The 27,606-nt window shown below is 43.7% G+C and overlaps 1 protein-coding gene across 1 annotated transcript; it reads right to left on the minus strand.

Moving 5' to 3' along the window:
* Positions 1-1,070: 1,070 nt before the first annotated feature.
* LOC306927317 (calcium/calmodulin-dependent protein kinase type IV-like) lies at positions 1,071-27,307 on the minus strand (the record flags this gene model as incomplete). Its single annotated transcript, XM_079507030.1, has 11 exons — positions 1,071-1,460; positions 4,374-4,526; positions 5,330-5,456; positions 8,852-8,927; positions 9,577-9,651; positions 16,478-16,568; positions 20,499-20,571; positions 21,000-21,082; positions 21,980-22,042; positions 23,801-23,879; positions 27,198-27,307. 11 exons carry the CDS (start codon positions 27,305-27,307, stop codon positions 1,071-1,073), a joined length of 1,320 nt encoding a protein of 439 aa, XP_079363156.1.
* Between the last annotated feature and the right edge of the window lie 299 nt (positions 27,308-27,606).

Here is a 27,606-nt window from a genome sequence, read left to right on the forward strand (position 1 = left end):
TATCGATACTTTTACATAAGTAAAAACTTTGACTACTTTTTCCACCACTGCCAATCAGTGTCAATATACATATTGAATCTTAATTGAAAAATAATAAATACATCAGTTAATAAATACATCAGTATAATAAATAATAAATACATCAGAGTTTAATAATAAATAATGAGTGTTTTGATCCAGAAAGACTTTGAACCAACACATGATGAACCAACACATGATGAACCAACACATGATGAACCAAGACATGATGAACCAACACATGATGAACCAACACATGATGAACCAAGACATGATGAACCAAGACATGTCAGACCAACACATGATGAACCAACACATGATGAACCAAGACATGATGAACCAACACATGATGAACCAAGACATGTCAGACCAACACATGATGAACCAACACGTGATGAACCAAGACATGTCAGACCAACACATGATGAACCAACACATGATGAACCAACACATGATGAACCAACACATGATGAACCAAGACATGATGAACCAACACCAACACATGATGAACCAACACGTGATGAACCAACACATGATGAACCAAGACATGATGAACCAACACATGTGGCTTTGTAGTCCAGGAAGAAAGTGAGAGCACATTTCCATGACATGTTTTTGGTCATGAACATGTTGGCGTCACTAAAATATCTAAAAACACAAATGACACAAACCTCAGGAAAGTGTTTCTTGTTTCCTAAACATTAAAATAAGCTCTGGTTGCAAAACGGGTGATCTATTGGAATACACTAGACTAGGTCCAACGTAAACATCTTACTATATATTATATGTGTACTATATACAGCATATTATACACTTTGTTGCATAATGAATTAACACCTAATTATTATTCAGTATTTTACAGTAGAAATAACATAATGAACCACTAATTAAAATATTTTACAGTAGAAAGAACGATAGAAAAATCTGACAACATTTTGTCTGTAAACCAAACAGCTCCACCCCCAGACAGACAGACAGACAGACAGACAGTGTGTCTCACTGGCAGTGGGCTATCTTACTGCTAAGCCCCTCCCCTCATGCGACGCCATTGGTCAGATGGCTGTCTTACTGCTAACCCCCTCCCCTCCTGCGGCGCCATTGGACAGATTCATGGGACTTGGGGGCGTGTCTACCGAGGAGCAGCTCCTCTGGGGCAGCCGCGATTGGCCGCCGGCCGTGAGGGCGGGGACGACGGACGCCCGGTGCAGCCTATCGGCCTTCAGAGGAGGTCTGGGAGGAAGGACCTGATTGGCCGCAGGGGGTTTGGGGGCGGAGCTCTGATCCTCCTCCTCCTGGGAAAAGGGTGTGTCCTCTGCCTCAGGGGGCGTGTCCTGTTGCATGCTGCCCTGTCTGGAGGCGGAGCCAGGCATCTCGCAGCTGTCGGTTCGACGGCGAGAACTCTCGTGCATCCGACTGGTGGCGACGACGGCCTTCATCGCAGCCTGCGTTAAATATACGATATGTACCTTTAATATACGATTTATAGGTTAAATAACGTTAAAATATACTGGTGGCGACGACCGCTTTCACCACAGCCTGGAAAATAACGGTAAATAACGCTATAATTTATATAAAATAACATACTGGTGGCGACGACTAGGGTTGGGATTCGTTAGGAATTGAACGGTTCCGGATCCTTCCCGGATCCCTCTTAACGGTTCCGGTTCCTAACGGTTCCCTTAACGGATCCTAATATTATTTTTTTCTGACATAGATTATGCTTATATTATAACTAACTTAACCAAGTACATAATAAACACAAATTCATTCATTCAATTATTGAAAATGCACTTTACAATTATGAGGTGGCACTATTATTTAAACTTCACCACCACCACCACCACCAGCTAGACACCACAACAATATCATTGTTGCAATTTGTACTGTATATTGCAATTTGTACTGTATATTAAATATAGCCTACAGTACACATTGCAATAATGATATTGTTGTGGTGACAAATGTTGTCTTTAATGTTCAGATTAATTTAATATGAAGGACCCCTTACCCTAATGGAAACAAGCCATAGTGCTTTCTTGGATTATAAAATCTAGCAGACCTTGTATTGAACTGTAGGCTACGTTCCTGTGCTTTTTTCTGCAAACTGTTTATAAAGTAATCAATCTATGGAGGTACATGCACCTAAACGCTGGGCTCTCAACAGCCACGCGAAAGTGAACGAGCCTTGCATCATCCTCGTCCGCCGGCTAGCTGTGGTGGAGTTGCGGGGAGTGCAGGCACGGCTTTCCGCATGGCTCACAAACGCGATGTGCCAGATTATTCTCTCGAGTTGTGGACTCGTGTAGGCATATTGATTTTGAGATGTTTCCTCAATGTGGACGTGGTGCAAAACTGCAACTGGTACAAGTTGCAACAACCTTTGCAGCCAGGGAACTATAGCATCGCATTTATTGTACTTTGCGTGCTCAGCCTCAGAGTCATTTCCCTCTCTGTTAACCACACTCGCTCCGCGGCGGTGACCGCCGAGCGGTCGCTGAATGCACAGAACAGTGGGCGTATCCTCCCCGACCCCACTCACTCACTCACTTACTCATGTAGGTTGGGTGACGTCACCCCAGTAACTTGGCTCTGCTTGCATGCATGCACAGACACAGCGGAGCTAAATGACGACTGATTAGATACGTTTGGGGAACCGTTAATAAAAAAACGATGGAACCGGCTCCGGATCCGCAATGTCGGAACCGGGTCTGAAATGGACCCGGTTCCGAATCCCAACCCTCCCAACCCTCGACCAGACTGTACGGAAGCATTTATATTTTACTCATGATCAGAGCTTCCGTTGCTCCAGACTGTACGATGGAAGCATTTATATTTTACTCATGATCAGAGCTTCCGTTGCTCCAGACTGTATGACTGTTGCGAAGGCTCTCAAATGGATCTCCATATATGGGGATAAAAGGCTGTCACTTGGATCTCCACATATGATGATGATTTATGGCCCATATGTGGAGATAATGGAAATATCCAATGCTGACATCGGATTGATGTGGGAACCCCATATAGGGATGTACACGTGTGTCATCGTCATATGCGATTGGATAGCATTGTCATTATGACACACATATAACTAAAAAGTATAAAAGGATTACAGTCAGAGACTTAAGGGCCAGAATATCTTCTAATATCTTTGGCCTGAGTCAGTTGGATAGGACGGAATATCTGGCCAAGCAAATTATAGAGCTTTTCATTGGAGGTTTCAACATCCCGGTTAAGTTCGTATCGAACACCACTGTCGTGGGTCCTAACTAAATAACCAGCACTGGTTTGAGCTATTTTACAATGACGGAAGCATTTATATTTTACTCATGATCAGAGCTTCCGTTGCTCCAGACTGTATGACGGAAGCATTTATATTTTACTCATGATCAGAGCTTCCGTTGCTCCAGACTGTATGACGGAAGCATTTATATTTTACTCATGATCAGAGCTTCCGTTGCTCCAGACTGTACGACGGAAGTATTTATATTTGACTCATGATCAGAGCTTCCGTTGCTCCAGACTGTACGACGGAAGCATTTATATTTTACTCATGATCAGAGCTTCCGTTGCTCCAGACTGTATGACGGAAGCATTTATATTTTACTCATGATCAGAGCTTCCGTTGCTCCAGACTGTACGACGGAAGCATTTATATTTTACTCATGATCAGAGCTTCCGTTGCTCCAGACTGTATGACGGAAGCATTTATATTTTACTCATGATCAGAGCTTCCGTTGCTCCAGACTGTACGACGGAAGCATTCATATTTTACTCATGATCAGAGCTTCCGTAGCTCCAGACTGTACGACGGAAGCATTTCTATTTTACTCATGATCAGAGCTTCCGTTGCTCCAGACTGTACGACGGAAGCATTTATATTTTACTCATGATCAGAGCTTCCGTTGCTCCAGACTGTATGACGGAAGCATTTATATTTTACTCATGATCAGAGCTTCCGTTGCTCCAGACTGTACGACGGAAGCATTTATATTTTACTCATGATCAGAGCTTCCATTGCTCCAGACTGTATGACGGAAGCATTTATATTTTACTCATGATCAGAGCTTCCGTTGCTCCAGACTGTACGACGGAAGCATTTATATTTGACTCATGATCAGAGCTTCCGTTGCTCCAGACTGTACGACGGAAGCATTTATATTTGACTCATGATCAGAGCTTCCGTTGCTCCAGACTGTACGACGGAAGCATTTGGAAATTGTGAGAGGCAACAGTCTGGCAACGCAAGACTAGTGTTAGGGTTATTTTAAGGTTAAAGTTGAACTTTGAGTTTGCGTCGGGTGTTCAGGTTAGTGTTAGGGTTAGATTCAGGGTTAGATTCAGGGTTAAAGTTGAACCTTGAGTTTGCGCCGGGCGTTGAACTCCTGCAGTTTCCTCTGCGTTGAGTCCATGTGTGAGAAACGAGCTGCCTTCCCCAGAACCCAGGGGTGAGTTAGAGCTTCCTGGACGCTGAGACGCTTCAGAGGATCTAAGACTATCAGCTTACTGACCTACACACACACACGCACACGCACGCACGCACGCACGCACGCACGCACGCACGCACGCACGCACGCACACACTTGAAAGGTTTATTGACTGATAGATTGGTAGTGGAGTCAGGATGTATAGGGTTAGGGTTAACCCATTCCTTACCAAGGTTAGGGTTAGGGTTAACCCATTCCTTACCAAGGTGCTAAAGTACCAACGCCTTAAGGATGCTATTATACAGTTTGTTTATAGTTAGCAGAGGAAGCGGCACCTGCTTTTAATTATTTGAAGATGTTATGGTGTACGTGCGCGCCTGCCTGCGTGCATGTGTGCCTGCGCGTGCACGTGTGCGTGTGTGTGTGTGAGTGTGTGCAGCTGCAGTGCATAACTAATTAGAAGAGAGAGAGAGAGAGAGAGAGAGAGAGGATGAGAGCACTGTAGCACGGACACAGAGAAGGAAGGAGAAATGTTTTATGTCTGAAGAGAATTCAACACGCTGTTTGTTAAAAGTCTTTACCAGATTAACTGTGCTTGTGTGTGCGTGGGGGGAGGGGTGGGGGGTGGAACGGACATGCTTCCATGCTGCAGAAGCAAGTCCAGTCTGGCTGAAATTCACATCGGAAAATTAACATAACGGCGCGTGAGCCCGGCCCGGCCATGGGCCCGGCCCGGCCATGGGCCCGTTGGTCACGGACAGACACGGTCCTGGTCGGGTCCCAACGAGCTTGCAGGTCTCTAGTGTGTGTGTGTGTGTGTGTGTGTGTGTGTGTGTGTGTGTGTGTGTGTGTGTGTGTGTGTGTGTGTGTGTGTGCGTGCGTCTCACCAAGTCCTTGGCGTTGACAGAAACATCGTCCCACCACGGAGACACAAACTCATAATCACAGTTCAGGATCCTCGAATACATGAAGTTATCCCCCCTACTGTCGAAGAATGGTTCGAACCCACACAGTCTGTCACACACACACACACACACACACACACACACACACACACACACACACACACACACACACACACACACACACACACACACACACACACACACACACACACACACACACACACACACACACACACTGTGTTAGGCTTCGTACACACACAGTGGCGGAAGGTTCCTATAACGGCAGTGGGTGCCCCCCGCCCCGCCCCCCAGCCAACCCCCCCCCCCCCCCCCCCCCCCCGGCCGCAGCGCGGGAAAAAACTTTTTTTTTTGTACTTTATTTACAGTTTGCTAATAAATACGATTAACGAACACATTCAATTGTTTCAGCATCTTGTTTCAACATTTCAGCATGATCAACAGTAAATAATTAAATTGTTTCAGCCATAAGCGGCGGGTGGATTTTACCTTTAGCTAGGTGGGACGACGACGACGCAGATTTATTTATTTATTTCCCCCAGATGGTCTAACAATGTCATGATTTGACCAATGTATTACCAATCTCCTACACCATTGCTCACGAAAGCAAGATCCTTGACCCAATTACAGCCACTGCATCTTACCTTTTAATTAAAGTAAAAGTAGTCTGATAGCTGGGTCTGAATTCGTCCAAAATCAACAAGATCGTGCACTTGGTGACAAGTTTTTGATTTTTGGTATGATGGTAGGTATGGATATAAGGTTTTCAAAAACCATCGCAAACAAGTTGGGCTCGCCCCCTAGTGGTCTGTTTGCAATGAATCCAATGCTGGCCTATTTAACATTGGATTCATTGCAAACAGACCACTAGGGGGCGAGCCCAACTCGTTTGCGATGGTTTTTGAAAACCTCATGCCCATACCTAACACCATGCCAAAAATCTAAAACTTGTCACCAAGTGCATAATTGTTATGATTTTTTATGTATTAAATCCCAGTTTATAGGCATTTTAAGCTTACTGAGGCCACCGTGGACGCCATCTTGAAAATGATGCCTTTCCAGAAGTTATTTTCACCCAAAATGTTTATATGTTATTTAGCATACCCAATACTAATAGAATCCATTGGAAAATCTATTTTATCAATTATTATTATTATTTTTTTACATATTAAATCCAAGCTTTATAGGCATTTTGCAGCTATTGTGGACGCAATCTTGAAAATGATGCCTTTCCAGAAGTAATTTTATCCTACATTTTTAGTATGTTATTTAGCACACCCAATACTAATAGAATCCATTGAATTTTTTCTTTTATCCATTATTATGGTTTTTAACCATATACTGGCCCATTTAATATTAGATTAATTGCAAACGGACCACTAGGGGGCGAGCCCAACTCGTTTGCGATGGTTTTTGAAAACCTTATGCCCATCCCTAACACCATACCAAAAATCAAGAACTTGTCACCAAGTGCATAATTGTTATGCACTTGGTTCTGGGGCCTGCAAGTATGTGTAGGTAGTGTAACTAACCATTTAAGAGCTATCTTTAGTATGAAGTGTTGTTTTCCATAAGTGGCCCTACAGTTACTCATCCTGACCAGAGGAGGGCGCTGTTGCCTTTTGGGACAATCTAGCCTTTGGACCTTCAAAGTTACGCTGGACTACTTTTATTCTTTTCTCTTTCTTTGAGGTCTTGAAACTGTTTTCGTGCTTATGTGATGGTTTATTGTCAGTGCCTCAACCTACTTCTGTATTGTGTTTTGCCTGACATGGTTGTGTTTGAGTTTGTTTTGTTACACTGTTTTGGGCAAGCTTTTGTTTTGAAACTGAGAAACTGAGAGACCGGAAGGAAGTGGTTCAGTAAGAGTACCATTTGGCGCGACAATGACATGGCACTCGTACAGAGCCGAATAGAGTAATGTAAACAACACCAGCAAAGGAACACTTCAGTGTTTAGTGTTTACAACGCCACAAATGTTCGTTTTGTTTAAGCACCTGGCTTAGGCCACAAGGTACAGTACAGTTTGTTATTGCTGCATGATATCTGTTTTGGGACATTTTGGGAAGCCTTGGGTAACTTCAATGAATAAATAGATGGGTTTAGACAGTGATTCTATGGACTAAACTAAGGATACATTTCATGGTTTTTGGTTAAAAGGATAAAATTACACTTTAGTGTTTTATATTTCATGTTTTACACTCTAAAGGGAGATTGTCTTTGTTTTGAGCTATTCAAGGTGTTATTTGGTAACTGACAGGTTACAATCATACATTTTGATTTATTCTGTATTGATTATTTTATTGAAATGTCTTTGTATAGAACATTTTCGTCAGACAACTTATGTCTGTTGCCATATATGTAACATTTTGTCTATTTTTCTGTTGTTTTCTCACCTAGCTCTTACGGTGTTACCAGAATTAAACATTCTACATCATCAGTTCAAGAGTCCATCCTTTAAAAAGCCAGGGTCGCTTACAGGTAGTATTAATAGTAGTAGTATTAATACTTACAGTAGTATTAATACTTACAGGTAGTATTAATAGTAGTATTAATACTTACAGGTAGTATTAATAGTAGTAGTATTAATACTTACAGGTAGTATTAATAGTAGTAGTATTAATACTTACAGGTAGTATTAATACTTACAGGTAGTATTAATACTTACAGGTAGTATTAATACTTACAGGTAGTATTAATAGTAGTAGTATTAATACTTACAGGTAGTATTAATAGTAGTAGTATTAATACGTACAGGTAGTATTAATAGTAGTAGTATTAATACGTACAGGTAGTATTAATACTTACAGGTAGTATTAATACTTACAGTAGTATTAATAGTAGTAGTATTAATACTTACAGGTAGTATTAATAGTAGTAGTATTAATACTTACAGGTAGTATTAATAGTAGTAGTATTAATACTTACAGTAGTATTAATAGTAGTAGTATTAATACTTACAGGTAGTATTAATAGTAGTAGTATTAATACTTACAGGTAGTATTAATACTTACAGGTAGTATTAATAGTAGTAGTATTAATACTTACAGGTAGTATTAATACTTACAGGTAGTATTAATAGTAGTAGTATTAATACTTACAGGTAGTATTAATAGTAGTAGTATTAATACTTACAGGTAGTATTAATAGTAGTAGTATTAATACTTACAGGTAGTATTAATAGTAGTAGTATTAATACTTACAGTAGTATTAATAGTAGTAGTATTAATACTTACAGTAGTATTAATAGTAGTATTAATACTTACAGGTAGTATTAATAGTAGTAGTATTAATACTTACAGTAGTATTAATACTTACAGTAGTATTAATACTTACAGGTAGTATTAATAGTAGTAGTAGTATAAGTATTAATACTTACAGTAGTATTAATACTTACAGTAGTATTAATACTTACAGGTAGTATTAATAGTAGTAGTATTAATACTTACAGGTAGTATTAATACTTACAGTAGTATTAATACTTACAGTATATACAGGATGACACCGACTGACCACATGTCCACTTCTGGACCGTAAGCATTTCCTCTGAGGATCTCTGGAGCTGCAGGGAGACAGACAGGTAGACAGACAGACAGACAGACAGACAGACAGACAGACAGACAGACAGGTAGACAGGTAGACAGGTAGACGGGTAGACGGACAGGTAGACGGACAGACAGACAGGTAGACAGACAGACAGACAGACAGACAGACAGACAGACAGACAGACAGACAGACAGACAGACAGACAGACAGACAGACAGACAGACAGACAGACAGACAGACAGACAGGTGGACAGATAGACGGACAGGTAGACAGACAGGTAGACGGACAGACAGACAGACAGACAGACAGGTAGACAGGTAGACAGGTAGACGGACAGGTAGACAGACAGACAGACAGACAGACAGACAGACAGACAGACAGACAGACAGACAGACAGACAGACAGACAGACAGACAGACAGGTAGACAGACAGACAGACAGGTAGACAGGTAGACGGACAGCTCTGTAACGTTTCATCATCCATTTCAACGCTTGGTGAGTAAATTGCTGATATTTCTGAAAGACAGACAGACAGACAGGCAGGCAGGCAGACAGGCAGGCAGACAGGCAGGCAGGCAGGCAGGCAGGCAGGCAGACAGGCAGACAGACAGACAGACAGACAGACAGACAGACAGACAGACAGACAGACAGACAGGTGTCTCACCACAGTATCCTGGGGTTCCACAGACAGTCTTCATAGTAACTTGTTCATCAATGATTTTAGACAGGCCGAAGTCAGCTGTCAATCAAACAATAAAGAGTACTCTGTTAAAGTAAAAGTTATTTTCACTTCTTCTGACAACAGCCCTTCCGGGCACAGGAGTGTGTGTGATGTTTGGCAAAATGTTTAGGAGGATGTTTTTTTTGTTTTGTTTTTGCAACAATTGTCTTCATTTTGTTGAGGAAATGCAGAGCCAGATCACTCATAGAATCTCTGAGGATAGAATTCTGGATGAGCAGGACATGTGCAGCATTTTGTCTCAAAACGGGCCACTCCTGAAAACTTTGGAGGGCAATCTTAGCCAATCAGTGTACAATCTGAGAAATCCAACAGACTCGTCTTGATCACATGACTACAGAGATCATGTGTACCGATTGCCATTTCTTCATACGCCTTTGATGGCAATTGGATGTGTTTTAGAAAAATCAACCTGTTGGTGGCGCTATAACAGGCCAATGTGAAAAGGGTGGGATATATTCCTCAGCCTAGTAAGAAAATGTGTGAAAGATTTCACGTAAATTGCATGCTGCGTTCATGATTTGAGGCTTTTGTTCAAAACGGGGCAATCTTGCAAACTGTGAAAGCCAATTATAGCCAATTAGGATGGAATATGAAATATCGGACAGATCCGACTTGAGCACATGACCATAGAGATACTGTGTAACGATTTGTGAGATTTTTGGACAGAATCTGGAGGAGTAATATCAAAAAATGTGTTTTACAAAAGTCGGCCTCCTGGTGGCGCTATAAAAGGCAGATGCGGAAAATTCAGGTCAAAGGTTTGACCTTGTCCTCTAGGGAGTGTGTATGCAACATTTCACGCAGATCGGTGCAGTTGTAGGTAAAAAATGTGAAAAGCTGCCTCATGGTGGCGCTATAACAGGCCGTTCTGGAAAATGTGGGGCAGAGGTTCATCGTTGGCATCCAGGGAGTGTGTGTGCAAAGTTTGGCATCGACCGGGTTAATGGTGCCGGAGATTAGCTGGTAACGGACGGATGGAAGGACGGACGGACAGACGGACGGACACACACACACACACGGACGGAGTGCAAAACATACTCTCTCCCCATGCCTTCGGCCCTAATAATAATAAGCCCCTATAGGGCCTAGGCTTGTTTCCATTGTGGTCTCTGTATAATATCAGAATGGGTCAGAATAGGTATCGGCAGAAATGACCCTGCAGATAATCAGATAATCAGATAATCAGAGATCGGATATCGGTCATAATTTCATAATCGTGCAGCCCTATCTGTATTTACCTATCTTCAGGTGTATCAGGTGTAGTTACATTAAGGTTCCACTAGGGGGGTGTATTTACCTATCTTCAGGTGTATCAGGTGTAGTTACATTAAGGTTCCACTAGGGGGGTGTATTTACCTATCTTCAGGTGTATCAGGTGTAGTTACATTAAGGTTCCACTAGGGGGTGTATTTACCTATCTTCAGGTGTATCAGGTGTAGTTACATTAAGGTTCCACTAGGGGGTGTATTTACCTATCTTCAGGTGTATCAGGTGTAGTTACATTAAGGTTCCACTAGGGGGTGTATTTACCTATATTCAGGTGTATCAGGTGTAGTTACATTAAGGTTCCACTAGGGGGGGGTGTATTTACCTATCTTCAGGTGTATCAGGTGTAGTTACATTAAGGTTCCACTAGGGGGTGTATTTACCTATCTTCAGGTGTATCAGGTGTAGTTACATTAAGGTTCAACTAGGGGGGTGTATTTACCTATCTTCAGGTGTATCAGGTGTAGTTACATTAAGGTTCCACTAGGGGGGTGTATTTACCTATCTTCAGGTGTATCAGGTGTAGTTACATTAAGGTTCCACTAGGGGGTGTATTTACCTATCTTCAGGTGTATCAGGTGTAGTTACATTAAGGTTCCACTAGGGGGTGTATTTACCTATCTTCAGGTGTATCAGGTGTAGTTACATTAAGGTTCAACTAGGGGGGTGTATTTAACTATCTTCAGGTGTATCAGGTGTAGTTACATTAAGGTGCCACTAGGGGGGGGGGTGTATTTAACTATCTTCAGGTGTATCAGGTGTACTTACATTAAGGTTCCACTAGGGGGGTGTATTTAACTATCTTCAGGTGTATCAGGTGTAGTTACATTAATGTGCCACTAGGGGGGGGTGTATTTACCCATCTTCAGGTGTATCAGGTGTAGTTACATTAAGGTTCCACTAGGGGGGTGTATTTGCCTATCTTCAGTGTATCAGGTGTAGATACATTAAGGTTCCACTAGGGGGTGTATTTAACTATCTTCAGGTGTATCAGGTGTAGTTACATTAAGGTTCCACTAGGGGGGGTGTATTTATCTATCTTCAGGTGTATCAGGTGTAGTTACATTAAGGTTCCACTAGGGGGTGTATTTAACTATCTTCAGGTGTATCAGGTGTAGTTACATTAAGGTTCCACTAGGGGGGTGTATTTACCTATCTTCAGGTGTATCAGGTGTAGATACATTAAGGTTCCACTAGGGGGGGTGTATTTACCTATCTTCAGGTGTATCAGGTGTAGATACATTAAGGTTCCACTAGGGGGGGTGTATTTACCTATCTTCAGGTGTATCAGGTGTAGATACATTAAGGTTCCACTAGGGGGTGTATTTAACTATCTTCAGGTGTATCAGGTGTAGTTACATTAAGGTTCCACTAGGGGGGGTGTATTTATCTATCTTCAGGTGTATCAGGTGTAGTTACATTAAGGTTCCACTAGGGGGTGTATTTAACTATCTTCAGGTGTATCAGGTGTAGTTACATTAAGGTTCCACTAGGGGGGTGTATTTACCTATCTTCAGGTGTATCAGGTGTAGATACATTAAGGTTCCACTAGGGGGGTGTATTTACCTATCTTCAGGTGTATCAGGTGTAGTTACATTAAGGTGCCACTAGGGGGGGTGTATTTACCTATCTTCAGGTGTATCAGGTGTAGTTACATTAAGGTGCCACTAGGGGGGGTGTATTTACCTATCTTCAGGTGTATCAGGTGTAGTTACATTAAGGTGCCACTAGGGGGGGTGTATTTACCTATCTTCAGGTGTATCAGGTGTAGTTACATTAAGGTGCCACTAGGGGGGGTGTATTTACCTATCTTCAGGTGTATCAGGTGTAGTTACATTAAGGTGCCACTAGGGGGGGTGTATTTACCTATCTTCAGGTGTATCAGGTGTAGTTACATTAAGGTTCCACTAGGGGGGGTGTATTTACCTATCTTCAGGTGTATCAGGTGTAGTTACATTAAGGTGCCACTAGGGGGGGTGTATTTACCTATCTTCAGGTGTATCAGGTGTACTTACATTAAGGTTCCACTAGGGGGGTGTATTTAACTATCTTCAGGTGTATTTGGTGTAGTTACATTAAGGTTCCACTAGGGGGTGTATTTAACTATCTTCAGGTGTATCAGGTGTAGTTACATTAAGGTTCCACTAGGGGGGAGGGGTGTATTTACCTATCTTCAGGTGTATCAGGTGTAGATACATTAAGGTTCCACTAGGGGGGTGTATTTACCTATCTTCAGGTGTATCAGGTGTAGTTACATTAAGGTGCCACTAGGGGGGGGGTGTATTTACTTATCTTCAGGTGTATCAGGTGTAGTTACATTAAGGTTCCACTAGGGGGGGTGTATTTACCTATCTTCAGGTGTATCAGGTGTAGTTACATTAAGGTGCCACTAGTGGGGGTGTATTTACCTATCTTCAGGTGTACTTACATTAAGGTTCCACTAGGGGGGTGTATTTAACTATCTTCAGGTGTATTTGGTGTAGTTACATTAAGGTTCCACTAGGGGGTGTATTTAACTATCTTCAGGTGTATCAGGTGTAGTTACATTAAGGTTCCACTAGGGGGGGGGGTGTATTTACCTATCTTCAGGTGTATCAGGTGTAGTTACATTAAGGTGCCACTAGGGGGGGTGTATTTACCTATCTTCAGGTGTATCAGGTGTAGTTACATTAAGGTGCCACTAGGGGGGGGTGTATTTACCTATCTTCAGGTGTATCAGGTGTAGTTACATTAAGGTGCCACTAGGGGGGGGTGTATTTACCTATCTTCAGGTGTATCAGGTGTAGTTACATTAAGGTTCCACTAGGGGGGGGTGTATTTACCTATCTTCAGGTGAATCAGGTGTAGTTACATTAAGGTGCCACTAGGGGGGGTGTATTTACCTATCTTCAGGTGTATCAGGTGTACTTACATTAAGGTTCCACTAGGGGGGTGTATTTAACTATCTTCAGGTGTATCAGGTGTAGTTACATTAAGGTTCCACTATGGGGGTGTATTTAACTATCTTCAGGTGTATCAGGTGTAGTTACATTAAGGTGCCACTAGGGGGGGGTGTATTTAACTATCTTCAGGTGTATCAGGTGTACTTACATTAAGGTGCCACTAGGGGGGGGTGTATTTACCTATCTTCAGGTGTATCAGGTGTAGTTACATTAAGGTTCCACTAGGGGGTGTATTTAACTATCTTCAGGTGTATCAGGTGTAGTTACATTAAGGTTCCACTAGGGGGGTGTATTTACCTATCTTCAGGTGTATCAGGTGTAGATACATTAAGGTTCCACTAGGGGGGTGTATTTACCTATCTTCAGGTGTATCAGGTGTAGTTACATTAAGGTGCCACTAGGGGGGGTGTATTTACCTATCTTCAGGTGTATCAGGTGTAGTTACATTAAGGTGCCACTAGGGGGGGTGTATTTACCTATCTTCAGGTGTATCAGGTGTAGTTACATTAAGGTGCCACTAGGGGGGGTGTATTTACCTATCTTCAGGTGTATCAGGTGTAGTTACATTAAGGTGCCACTAGGGGGGGTGTATTTACCTATCTTCAGGTGTATCAGGTGTAGTTACATTAAGGTGCCACTAGGGGGGGTGTATTTACCTATCTTCAGGTGTATCAGGTGTAGTTACATTAAGGTTCCACTAGGGGGGGTGTATTTACCTATCTTCAGGTGTATCAGGTGTAGTTACATTAAGGTGCCACTAGGGGGGGTGTATTTACCTATCTTCAGGTGTATCAGGTGTACTTACATTAAGGTTCCACTAGGGGGGTGTATTTAACTATCTTCAGGTGTATTTGGTGTAGTTACATTAAGGTTCCACTAGGGGGTGTATTTAACTATCTTCAGGTGTATCAGGTGTAGTTACATTAAGGTTCCACTAGGGGGGAGGGGTGTATTTACCTATCTTCAGGTGTATCAGGTGTAGATACATTAAGGTTCCACTAGGGGGGTGTATTTACCTATCTTCAGGTGTATCAGGTGTAGTTACATTAAGGTGCCACTAGGGGGGGGGTGTATTTACTTATCTTCAGGTGTATCAGGTGTAGTTACATTAAGGTTCCACTAGGGGGGGTGTATTTACCTATCTTCAGGTGTATCAGGTGTAGTTACATTAAGGTGCCACTAGTGGGGGTGTATTTACCTATCTTCAGGTGTACTTACATTAAGGTTCCACTAGGGGGGTGTATTTAACTATCTTCAGGTGTATTTGGTGTAGTTACATTAAGGTTCCACTAGGGGGTGTATTTAACTATCTTCAGGTGTATCAGGTGTAGTTACATTAAGGTTCCACTAGGGGGGGGGGGTGTATTTACCTATCTTCAGGTGTATCAGGTGTACTTACATTGAGGTGCCACTAGGGGGGGTGTATTTACCTATCTTCAGGTGTATCAGGTGTAGTTACATTAAGGTGCCACTAGGGGGGGTGTATTTACCTATCTTCAGGTGTATCAGGTGTAGTTACATTAAGGTGCCACTAGGGGGGGGTGTATTTACCTATCTTCAGGTGTATCAGGTGTAGTTACATTAAGGTTCCACTAGGGGGGGGTGTATTTACCTATCTTCAGGTGAATCAGGTGTAGTTACATTAAGGTGCCACTAGGGGGGGTGTATTTACCTATCTTCAGGTGTATCAGGTGTACTTACATTAAGGTTCCACTAGGGGGGTGTATTTAACTATCTTCAGGTGTATCAGGTGTAGTTACATTAAGGTTCCACTATGGGGGTGTATTTAACTATCTTCAGGTGTATCAGGTGTAGTTACATTAAGGTGCCACTAGGGGGGGGTGTATTTAACTATCTTCAGGTGTATCAGGTGTACTTACATTAAGGTGCCACTAGGGGGGGGTGTATTTACCTATCTTCAGGTGTATCAGGTGTAGTTACATTAAGGTGCCACTAGGGGGGGTGTATTTACCTATCTTCAGGTGTATCAGGTGTAGTTACATTAAGGTGCCACTAGGGGGGGTGTATTTACCTATCTTCAGGTGTATCAGGTGTAGTTACATTAAGGTTCCACTAGGGGGGGTGTATTTACCTATCTTCAGGTGAATCAGGTGTAGTTACATTAAGGTGCCACTAGGGGGGGTGTATTTACCTATCTTCAGGTGTATCAGGTGTACTTACATTAAGGTTCCACTAGGGGGGTGTATTTAACTATCTTCAGGTGTATCAGGTGTAGTTACATTAAGGTTCCACTAGGGGGGTGTATTTAACTATCTTCAGGTGTATCAGGTGTAGTTACATTAAGGTGCCACTAGGGGGGGGTGTATTTAACTATCTTCAGGTGTATCAGGTGTACTTACATTAAGGTTCCACTAGGGGGGTGTATTTACCTATCTTCAGGTGTATCAGGTGTAGTTACATTAAGGTTCCACTAGGGGGTGTATTTACCTATCTGCAGGTGTATCAGGTGTAGTTACATTAAGGTTCCACTAGGGGGGTGTATTTACCTATCTTCAGGTGTAGTTACATTAAGGTTCCACTAGGGGGTGTATTTACCTATCTTCAGGTGTATCAGGTGTAGTTACATTAAGGTTCCACTAGGGGGGTGTATTTACCTATCTTCAGAGCAGCATCCAGACTCAGATCAGCATAAAGAAGATTCTCTGGTTTCAGATCCCTGTGAACGACTCCGTTCTCATGAAGATACTGGAACGCGCGCACACACGCACACACACACACACACACACACACACACACACACACACACACACACACACACACACACACACACACACACACACACACACACACACACACACACACACACACACACACACACACACACACACACACACACGCACACACGCACGCACGCACGCACGCACGCACGCACGCACACGCACGCACGCACGCACGATGCACGCACGCACGATGCACGCACGCATGTACGTACAGAAAATCAATTTACAATGTAGTCATTTATCAGACTCTCTTAATCCAGAGTGATTTACATTAAGCAAGAACAACACATGGTGATAAAATACATCACATACATAGAAATAGTCATCTAGGATCATAAGGAAGATAAGAACCTAACATCTGTCTAACAGTACAATATCTATATAATTAAACTATGAGTCCACACTATAGAGTTCTATGTCTAATTCATCATAAAGGAGGTAAAAAGGGAAAATATACAGTGAGGGGAAAAGGGGTGGGTGGTGTGGGGGGGGGGATGGAGTGTGAACAGGTGGGTGTTTAGACTATGGTGATAAGACTAAGATATTGATAGTTTGAATGTGAATCTTGTGGTTTTAATGTCCTGTGTTATACTATTTATTAATAATATAATATTTAATGTTAGTTGAATAGGTGAATAGCATAGGTGCATTTAGTGTAGTTACACTAAGTGACCATTAGGGTCCCATAGTCAGGATGTTGACAGTATGTCTGCTTTTAATATTAGTAGTGAAGTATGAGTGAACGGTTTGTGCGCGTATGTGTGTGTGTGTGTGTGTGTGCGTGCGTGCGTGCGTGCGTGCATGCGTGCGTGCGTGTGTGTGTGCGTGCGTGTATTGCGTGTGTGTGTGTGTGTGTGTGTGTGTGTGTGTGTGTGTGTGTGTTTGTGCGTGAAATTGCGTGTGTGTGTGGGGGGGGGGATTACAAACCATTTCATGGTAAATCTGTGCAACATTAATCCACTAGTTTGACCTTTAATGCCTTACATTATATATATATATATATATATATATATATATATATATATATATATATATATATATATATATATATATATATATATCTTGATTCTGCTACAGCCTCTAGCAGACTTGTTTATTCTTACATTGTTCCCACAATGTTTTATGTAATTTTTTACACAGTGTCAATAATTATCTAATGTAATCCTGGGCGCTACAATTCCTCTGCCAACTTGGGGAGAGAAACGGACTGACCTCATGCTTCCTTCTATGCATGAGGAGTCCAAGCTAGGGTTTAATATTTTCCCAGATTTGGCTCATTTTAATTCCCGGGAATTTGCAGACCTTTTCCCGGGCTCCCGCGGGAATTCCTGTCAGAAAAAAAATAAGAGAAGAAAAAGAGTGCCCACCAAAATGCATTTATATGTATAGATACTTCATATGTTCAATAGAATAGTGATATTGTTTGGTTTTTATTTGAACGAAATATGAACATATAGCCTACAATAAAATTATTAAATTAAAATATGTTATAGGCCTACTACGCTATTCAGAAAAAGTGACACTTTCAGCGCCATTGCCGACGATTAAAGTCAATTGACGCCTAATTTTGATAGTGACGCTTAACGCCATTGCCGACGGCCTTCGGCAATTGAGCTTTTATAGCGCGTTCGATTGCTCGAGCCAAAATGCTACTCACGTTAGCCGGTTAGCTAGCTGTGTTGTTAGCACAGCACTGGATCGCCCATCTTAGATCGTCGTCGCCATAAGAATCCATTCTATCCATTTCTTTCAATCGCCTGTATCTCCTATTCCTTGTCCCAGATGGCATTTTGGTCAAAACAGCGTTTCTTTGACGGCACAGATCTGACGATGTAGAGCTCTCCAGAGCTCCGGGCTGGATTCAGATTGTAAACAAGGCCTGCCTAGCTCCGTGTAGATTCCAAGGTTATGACTACTGCTCATGGACCGGAAATGGCGGCTTTTCAAAATAAAAAAATGCTGGCGTGAATTAGATCCTAATTTTTCAATAAATGATAGCGGCCCAAGTGTTAAGATACTTAACGGCCTAATGTGACTGTCGAAGCACAGGGAAAAAAATAAACAACCTCACGTCTTTCACATAGATTAGCTATGGTCTTTCACCCTTTGAGCAGTGCTGCTGGGTCCCCTTCTCCGCTGCAGATAATGTTGAGAATATGATCATCCCGCTTTGTAGGCCTACTTTATGAAAAGTCTGATTGGGTGTTAAAATAGCCAGCACGGCCATTGCGCAGCACAGCACACTGATTAGTGATTATTATATTGGGAGAGAGAGAGAGAGAGAGACAGAGACAGAGAGAGAGAGGCTGCGTGCTGGTGGTTATTATAAAACAAATTGTAGCCTATACTCATCTTTGTTTGTGTTCCGTTTCACGTTATTGCTGAGTGATGCACACATGCAGGCAGCAAAAAGGGGTTTAGAAGTGACCATGTCCATAAAAGGGGTTTAGAAGTGACAATGTCACGGGGAAAGGAAACTCAGTGTGTGGTTTAGAACTCAGTGTGTGGTTTAGAAGTGACAATGTCCATCACGGGGAAAGGAAACTCAGTGTGTGGTTTAGAACTCAGTGTGTGGTTTAGAAGTGACAATGTCCATCACGGGGAAAGGAAACTCAGTGTGTGGTTTAGAACTCAGTGTGTGGTTTAGAAGTGACAATGTCCATCACGGGGAAAGGAAACTCAGCTCGCTCCGTCGGTAAAACACACTTCTCACAGAGACTGATTAGGCTACTAATGATTGACAGGTGCAGCAGCTTTGGGAGCGTGCCTGAAGATGTCCAACACAGTTCTGGAGAGAGTGACTCGGTGCTTGTCCAGCGCAGACAGGACATTATACGTTCTCCTCAGACATTCATATTTTGCTAAAGTGTATCTGTATCTGGTTAATTGCGGGAGGATGCAGGATTCGCGGATTTTATCTCGACCGCCCGTGCCCGCCCGCAGGTATTTAAATACCGCCCGTGCCCGCCCGCAGGTATTTAAATACCGCCCGTGCCGCTAACATTTACGTTGCGTCCCGCTGGCTCCCGTTCCCGTTGCAGCCCTTTGAGTGTGATCCATAATTCCATATAAATATCATCAAACATGTTTGAAAATGATGGGAGGGTTTAGATTGGACATTTGACCACTCATAGATCAGGGGAAAGAACGCACTGTGTGAAAACTCCTTTAGTGTCATTTCTAACAAGAAAAAACAACAACCTCCGGGACGACGGGTCCCGAAGCCATTTCCGGGCGGGAAATTGCGTGCCCTGTACGCGGGAGGCCCTGTACCCGGGAGGCCCTGTACCTGGGAGGACCGGAATCCCGGGATCCCGGCATTAAACCAAGCTGCTTCTTTTCACCTGACAGGATGGAGAGTTTCCCCGGCTGGACGTAGCGCGTGGAAGGAACACGTTATTCCGACCAGTTCCTTTCCCCTCCATCAGGCGCCCCGGCCGGCCAGGCGGGGGCAGTATAGAGACCAGGATTACTGCATGTTTTTTTTAGGGTACCTACCCTAGGGGACACGGGGAGAACATGTAAGGGTACCTACCCTAGGGGACACGGGGAGAACATGTGAGGGTACCTACCCTAGGGGACACGGGGAGAACATGTGAGGGTACCTACCCTAGGGGACACGGGGAGAACATGTGAGGGTACCTACCCTAGGGGACACGGGGAGAACATGTGAGGGTACCTACCCTAGGGGACACGGGGGGAACATGCAAACTCCGAAAGGCCCTTTCACCAACCCCGCCTCGGGTATGGGCACTGATGACGTGGAGGAGAGAACACGCCCCCAGCGCCCACAGCGTCCACAGCGTCCCCGGTGGGTTAGGGTTAGGGTGGGAATCGAACCCAGGACCTTCTAGCTGTGAAATCCTCCACTATATGTGTAATAATAAAGAATTACCGCTACAGCCTCCAGTATCTGTTTAATGACGTGCGCTGCATCTCTCTCACTGTAATAACCTCTGTCCACGATCCTGGAACACACGCACGCACGCACGCACGCACACGCACACGCACACACACACACATTTAATGGAATTTCTATTTATATTATATTAATATTGTAAAATCTATGTTAATTGAGTACTTACTTTTTTCCAGTGATCACTGGAGTATCATCATCATATAATTATAGATATAATTTTAATAGATCATATATAATAGATGAATGGATGTCTAATTGATTGACTGATTGAATACTGTATTAATAGTATGCAAAATAAGTGTTTGTGTGTGTGCGTGCGTGCGTGCGTGCGTGCGTGCGTGCGTGCGTGCGTGCGTGTTTACACGTGTGTGTGTGTGTGTGCGTGCGTGTACTTTACATGTGTGTGTGTGTGTGTGCGTGTACATGTGTGTGTGTGTGTGTGTGTGTGTGTGTGTGTGTGTGTGTACGTGCATGTACCTGTCAAACAGCTCTCCTCCAGTCACCAGTTCCAGAACCAGAGAGATGTCTGTCTCTGTTTCAAAGATCTCCTTCAGTCTGATCTGCTCTCACGCACGCACGCACGCACGCACGCACGCACGCACGCAATTAACAAAAGTAATATTGTTTTGTCATTAATTGAGTCACATTCATCAATCCATCTTTAACATGTTGTTAAAGCTACATGTTGTGTTCAAAAGACTGAGGCTACATCAGAATTAATGGAGGCCTATAGTGTATACAGTAGTGAAGGTGGTAGAGGAGGCCTATTGTGTATACAGTAGTGAAGGTGGTAGAGGAGGCCTATAGTGTATACAGTAGTGAAGGTGGTAGAGGAGGCCTATAGTGTATACAGTAGTGAAGGTGGTAGAGGAGGCCTATAGTGTATACAGTAGTGAAGGTGGTAGAGGAGGCCTATTGTGTATACAGTAGTGAAGGTGGTAAATGGAGGCCTATAGTGTATACAGTAGTGAAGGTGGTAGAGGAGGCCTATAGTGTATACAGTAGTGAAGGTGGTAAATGGAGGCCTATAGTGTATACAGTAGTGAAGGTGGTAGAGGAGGCCTATTGTGTATACAGTAGTGAAGGTGGTAAATGGAGGCCTATAGTGTATACAGTAGTGAAGGTGGTAGAGGAGGCCTATAGTGTATACAGTAGTGAAGGTGGTAAATGGAGGCCTATAGTGTATACAGTAGTGAAGGTGGTAGAGGAGGCCTATAGTGTATACAGTAGTGAAGGTGGTAGTATAAATGGAGGCCTATAGTGTATACAGTAGTGAAGGTGGTAAATGGAGGCCTATAGTGTATACAGTAGTGAAGGTGGTAGTATGTACAGTATGTTAGGGTTCAGGGTCTAGGGTACGGTGGTGGTATGTATAGGGTCTAGGGTTTAGGGTACGGTGGTGGTATGTATAGGGTTTAGGGTTTAGGGTACGGTGGGTATACGTAGGTTTAACTCACGATGTTCGGGTGAGACAGACGCAACAGGACTCCGATCTCCGTCCGCACGATTTTCTTGTCGATCTGTGAAACACATCTGAGGTCAGAGGTCAAAGCTTACATGGTGTGTGTGGTGTGTGTGTGTGTGTGTGTGCGTGCGTGCGTGCGTGCGTGCGTGCGTGCGTGCGTGCGTGCGTATTGTTTATTAGGATCGCATTAGCTGCTGCCATGACAACAGCTAATCTTCCTGAACGACATCTTAACAAAAGAAAATCAGTTTTACTTCATAATAAAAACATACATAATGGTTCTTTGAAACAGGCAGTGATTTAGTGTTTGGGTCAAACGGGCAGTGATTTAGGGTTTGGGTCAAAAGGGCAGTGATTTAGGGTTTGGGTCAAACAGGCAGTGATTTAGGGTTTGGGTCAAACAGGCAGTGATTTAGGGTTTGGGTCAAACAGGCAGTGATTTAGGGTTTGGGTCAAACAGGCAGTGATTTAGGGTTTGGGTCAAACAGGCAGTGATTTAGGGTTTGGGTCAAACGGGCAGTGATTTAGGGTTTGGGTCAAACGGTCAGTGATTTAGGGTTTGGGTCAAACGGTCAGTGATTTAGGGTTTGGGTCAAACGGGCAGTGATTTAGGGTTTGGGTCAAACGGGCAGTGATTCAGGGTTTGGGTCAAACGGGCAGTGATTTAGGGTTTGGGTCAAACGGGCAGTGATTCAGGGTTTGGGTCAAACGGGCAGTGATTTAGGGTTTGGGTCAAACGGGCAGTGATTTAGGGTTTGGGTCAAACGGGCAGTGATTTAGGGTTTGGGTCAAACGGGCAGTGATTTAGGGTTTGGGTCAAACGGGCAGTGATTTATGGTTTGGGTCAAACGGGCAGTGATTTAGGGTTTGGGTCAAACGGGCAGTGATTTAGGGTTTGGGTCAAACGGGCAGTGATTTAGGGTTTGGGTCAAACAGGCAGTGATTTAGGGTTTGGGTCAAACAGGCAGTGATGTAGGGTTTGGGTCAAACAGGCAGTGATTTAGGGTTTGATTTAGGGTTTGGGTCAAACAGGCAGTGATTTAGGGTTTGGGTCAAACGGGCAGTGATTTAGGGTTTGGGTCAAACGGGCAGTGATTTAGGGTTTGGGTCAAACGGGCAGTGATTTAGGGTCAAACGGGCAGTGATTTAGGGTTTGGGTCAAACGGGCAGTGATTTAGGGTTTGGGTCAAACGGGCAGTGATTTAGGGTTTGGGTCAAACGGGCAGTGATTTAGGGTTTGGGTCAAACGGGCAGTGATTTAGGGTTTGGGTCAAACAGGCAGTGATTTAGGGTTTAGGTCAAACGGGCAGTGATTTAGGGTTTGGGTCAAACGGGCAGTGATTTAGGGTTTGGGTCAAACAGGCAGTGATTTAGGGTTTGGGTCAAACGGGCAGTGATTTAGGGTTTGGGTCAAACGGGCAGTGATTTAGGGTTTGGGTCAAACAGGCAGTGATTTAGGGTTTAGGTCAAACGGGCAGTGATTTAGGGTTTAAATGTACGTGCGTCGTGCGGAGAGGGACGACAACGCAAGCGTATTTACGTGGGCGCGGTCCCGTGAAATTGTCGGGCGCGTGCACGTTACGACGTGCACACGCCCCCCGCGACTCACCAGACCTGGATTCTGTTCAGCTATTTTTTACACTTGCGTCGTCGCGCCGCTCTTTGATCTGCGTTAATCACTGCCCGTTTGAACCTTTAACATAATAATAAAATAATAAAATGTTATTGAACGTATAATAAAATGTTACATATTGAACGTATAATAAAATGTTACATATTGAACGTATAATAAAATAATACATATTTAACTCACGGTTTTCTTCAGGACTTTTGCTGCGTAAGCTTTCTGGGTCACTTTCTCCTCACAGCGAAACACCACAGAGGTAGCTCCTCTACACACACACACACACACGCAAACACACACACACGCACGCACGCACGCACGCACGCACGCACGCACGCACGCACGCACACACAAACACACGCACACACACACACACACGCATCATAGAATGCAGAGTCTGAGACAGTGTAGCGTCTCAGTAAACTATAGTGTAGCACATTTTCTTACTAGGCTGAGGAATATATCCCACCCTTTTCACATTGGCCTGTTATAGCGCCACCAACAGGTTGATTTTTGCAAAACACATTTTTGGAACAAAATGCCTCAAATCATCCAATTGCCATCAAAGGCGTATGAAGAAATGGCACCCTTTTCACATTGGCCTATTATAGCGCCACCAGGAGGCCACAACCTGACCTGCCCTGGTGGAGACCTATGCCTCGAGGGGCACTTTTTCTAGTTTACTCTTTTACTGTCTCTCTGCATTCTATGATCCTATAGTTTACTGTCTCTCTGCATTCTATTATCCTATAGTTTACTGAGACTCTACACTGTCTCTCTGCATTCTATTATCCTATAGTTTACTGAGACGCTATACTGTCTCTCTGCATTCTATGATCCTATAGTTTACTGAGACGCTACACTGTCTCTCTGCATTCTATGATCCTATAGTTTACTGTCTCTCTGCATTCTATGATCCTATAATTTACTGAGACGCTACACTGTCTCTCTGCATTCTATGATCCTATAGTTTACTGAGACGCTACACTGTCTCTCTGCATTCTATGATCCTATAGTTTACTGAGACACTACACTGTCTCTCTGCATTCTATGATCCTATAGTTTACTGAGACACTACACTGTCTCTCTGCATTCTATGATCCTATAGTTTACTGTCTCTCTGCATTCTATGATCCTATAATTTACTGAGACGCTACACTGTCTCTCTGCATTCTATGATCCTATAGTTTACTGAGCCGCTACACTGTCTCTCTGCATTCTATGATCCTATAGTTTACTGAGACGCTACACTGCAAATATATGTTAACGACATGACTTCAGCTTGTGACTGCAACTTGTTCCTGTTCGCAGATGACTCGGCACTGCTGGTCTCGGACAGGGACAAACTGCAAGTTGAAAATGCCCTCAGCTCTGAACTCGGTAGAATCTGCACCTGGCTCGCTGATAACAAACTATCTTTACACCTGGGAAAAACTGAATCCATTCTCTTTGGATCTAATAGTAATCTCAGCAAGGCAAATGGCTTCTTGGTTAGAGTGGGTGACAATGTTATCACACGTAAAGATGAAATTACCTACCTAGGTTCCATCCTGGAGGCTAATCTTTCCGGTGATAAAATGGCCACCAACGTAATCAAAAAAGTCAACCAAAGAACAAGATTCCTTTACAGGATCTCCTCACTGGTCGACAAAAACACCTTGAAGACCTTAACAGGAGCCCTTGTACAAGGCTTCTTTGACTATGCATGCACCTCCTGGTACCACAGCACCTCAAAGGCCCTTAAAACTAGGCTCCAGACCTCCCAAAACAAACTGGTCAGGCTCCTACTTGGCCTCACCCCCCGAACCCACCTCACCCCTGCCCACTTTGACAGACTGGCATGGCTTAGGGTCGGCGACAGAGTACAGCATCTTGCAATGGGTCTGGTCCACAAGATTCGATACACCACCAAGATACCCATGTACCTGTGTAGATACTTCCTTAATGTTAACGAAGTCCACACCCACAACACCAGAGGGAGTGCAACGAATCATGTTCAACCCAGATTCGGCACAAACAAGGGACTAAATTATTTTCGCTCCTATGCCACCAAAATGTGGAACGCCCTACCAACAGTCATTAAGACATGCGAATCCCTTGACTCCTTCAAAACCGCTCTCAAAGGGCACCTACGGATGGCTGCAATTCGAAACTGGCCCCCGTAAAATCTGAATCCCCCCCCACCGCCCCCCCCCCCCTTTTCCCCTCACTGTATATGTTTCTTTTCCCTTTTTACCTCCATTATGATGAATTCCTGTACTGTTCTTTGTCTATATAGAAGTGTCTATTTGTACGTCTCTAAATGTTTTGATGAATTGAACATGGTGGACCCTGTTGTAAACAAGTGTAATGCTTAATTGGGTCGTCCACTCACAGTTAACAGCCTTTGTATTGAGTTTGTGCTTGAAATGTACTGTAATTCTGCAAACTGTTAATAAAATTTTCAATCAATCAATCAAACTCTCTGCATTCTATGATCCTATAGTTTACTGAGACGCTACACTGTCTCTCTGCATTCTTTTCTATGATCCTATAGTTTACTGAGACACTACACTGTCTCTCTGCATTCTATGATCCTATAGTTTACTGAGACACTACACTGTCTCTCTGCATTCTATGATCCTATAGTTTACTGAGACACTACACTGTCTCTCTGCATTCTATGATCCTATAGTTTACTGTCTCTCTGCATTCTATGATCCTATAGTTTACTGAGACGCTACACTGTCTCTCTGCATTCTATGATCCTATAGTTTACTGAGACGCTACACTGTCTCTCTGCATTCTATGATCCTATAGTTTACTGAGACGCTACACTGTCTCTCTGCATTCTATGATCCTATAGTTTACTGTCTCTCTGCACAACAACTACACCTGTCTGGATGAACAACAGCAACAACTACACCTGTCTGGATGAACAACAACTACACCTGTATGGATGAACAACAACAACAACAACTACACCTGTCTGGATGAACAACAACTACACCTGTCTGGATGAACAACAACTACACCTGTCTGGATGAACAACAGCAACAACTACACCTGTCTGGATGAACAACAACTACACCTGTCTGGATGAACAACAACAACAACTACACCTGTCTGGATGAACAACAACTACACCTGTCTGGATGAACAACAGCAACAACTACACCTGTCTGGATGAACAACAACAACAACTACACCTGTCTGGATGAACAACAACTACACCTGTCTGGATGAACAACAACAACAACTACACCTGTCTGGATGAACAACAACAACAACACCTGTCTGGATGAACAACAACACCTGGCGACATTCCCAGTTCTCAACAGTGTGGCCCTCTGACATGTTATGGTCCTAATATTACCACGCACGCACGCACGCACGCACGCACGCACGCACGCACGCACGCACGCACGCACGCACGCACGCACGCACGCACGCACACAGGTTAACTCTTACCTGCCCAGTTCAGAGCCCATGGTGTAGAACAGGTTAACTCTTACCTGCCCAGTTCAGAGCCCATGGTGTAGAACACAGGTTAACTCTTACCTGCCCAGTTCAGAGCCCATGGTGTAGAACACAGGTTAACTCTTACCTGCCCAGTTCAGAGCCCATGGTGTAGAACTCCTCCACTGTGGCGTCTCGTCTGGATCCGTCGACCCAGAACTCCACCAGGGCGGCGCTAGAGGGCCGAGATGTGGGCATGGTGATGATGTCACATGCACACAGTTCACTGAGTGTGTGTGTGTGCGTGTGTGGGTGTGTGCGTCTGAGCGTGTGTGTGTGCGTGCGTGTGTGTGTGTGTGCGTCTGAGCGTGTGTGTGTGCGTCTGAGCGTGTGTGTGTGCGTGCGTGTGTGTGTGCGTCTGAGCGTGTGTGTGTGTGTGCGTGTGTGTGTGCGTCTGAGCGTGTGTGTGTGAGTCTGTGTGTGTGTGTGCGTGCGTGTGTGTGTGCGTGCGTGTGTGCGTGTGTGTGTGCGTCTGAGCGTGTGTGTGTGCGTGCGTG

The sequence above is a fragment of the Electrona antarctica genome, assembly GCF_951216825.1.
Source record: "Electrona antarctica genome assembly, chromosome: 7".
In the NCBI taxonomy this organism is placed as follows: Eukaryota; Metazoa; Chordata; class Actinopteri; order Myctophiformes; family Myctophidae; genus Electrona; species Electrona antarctica.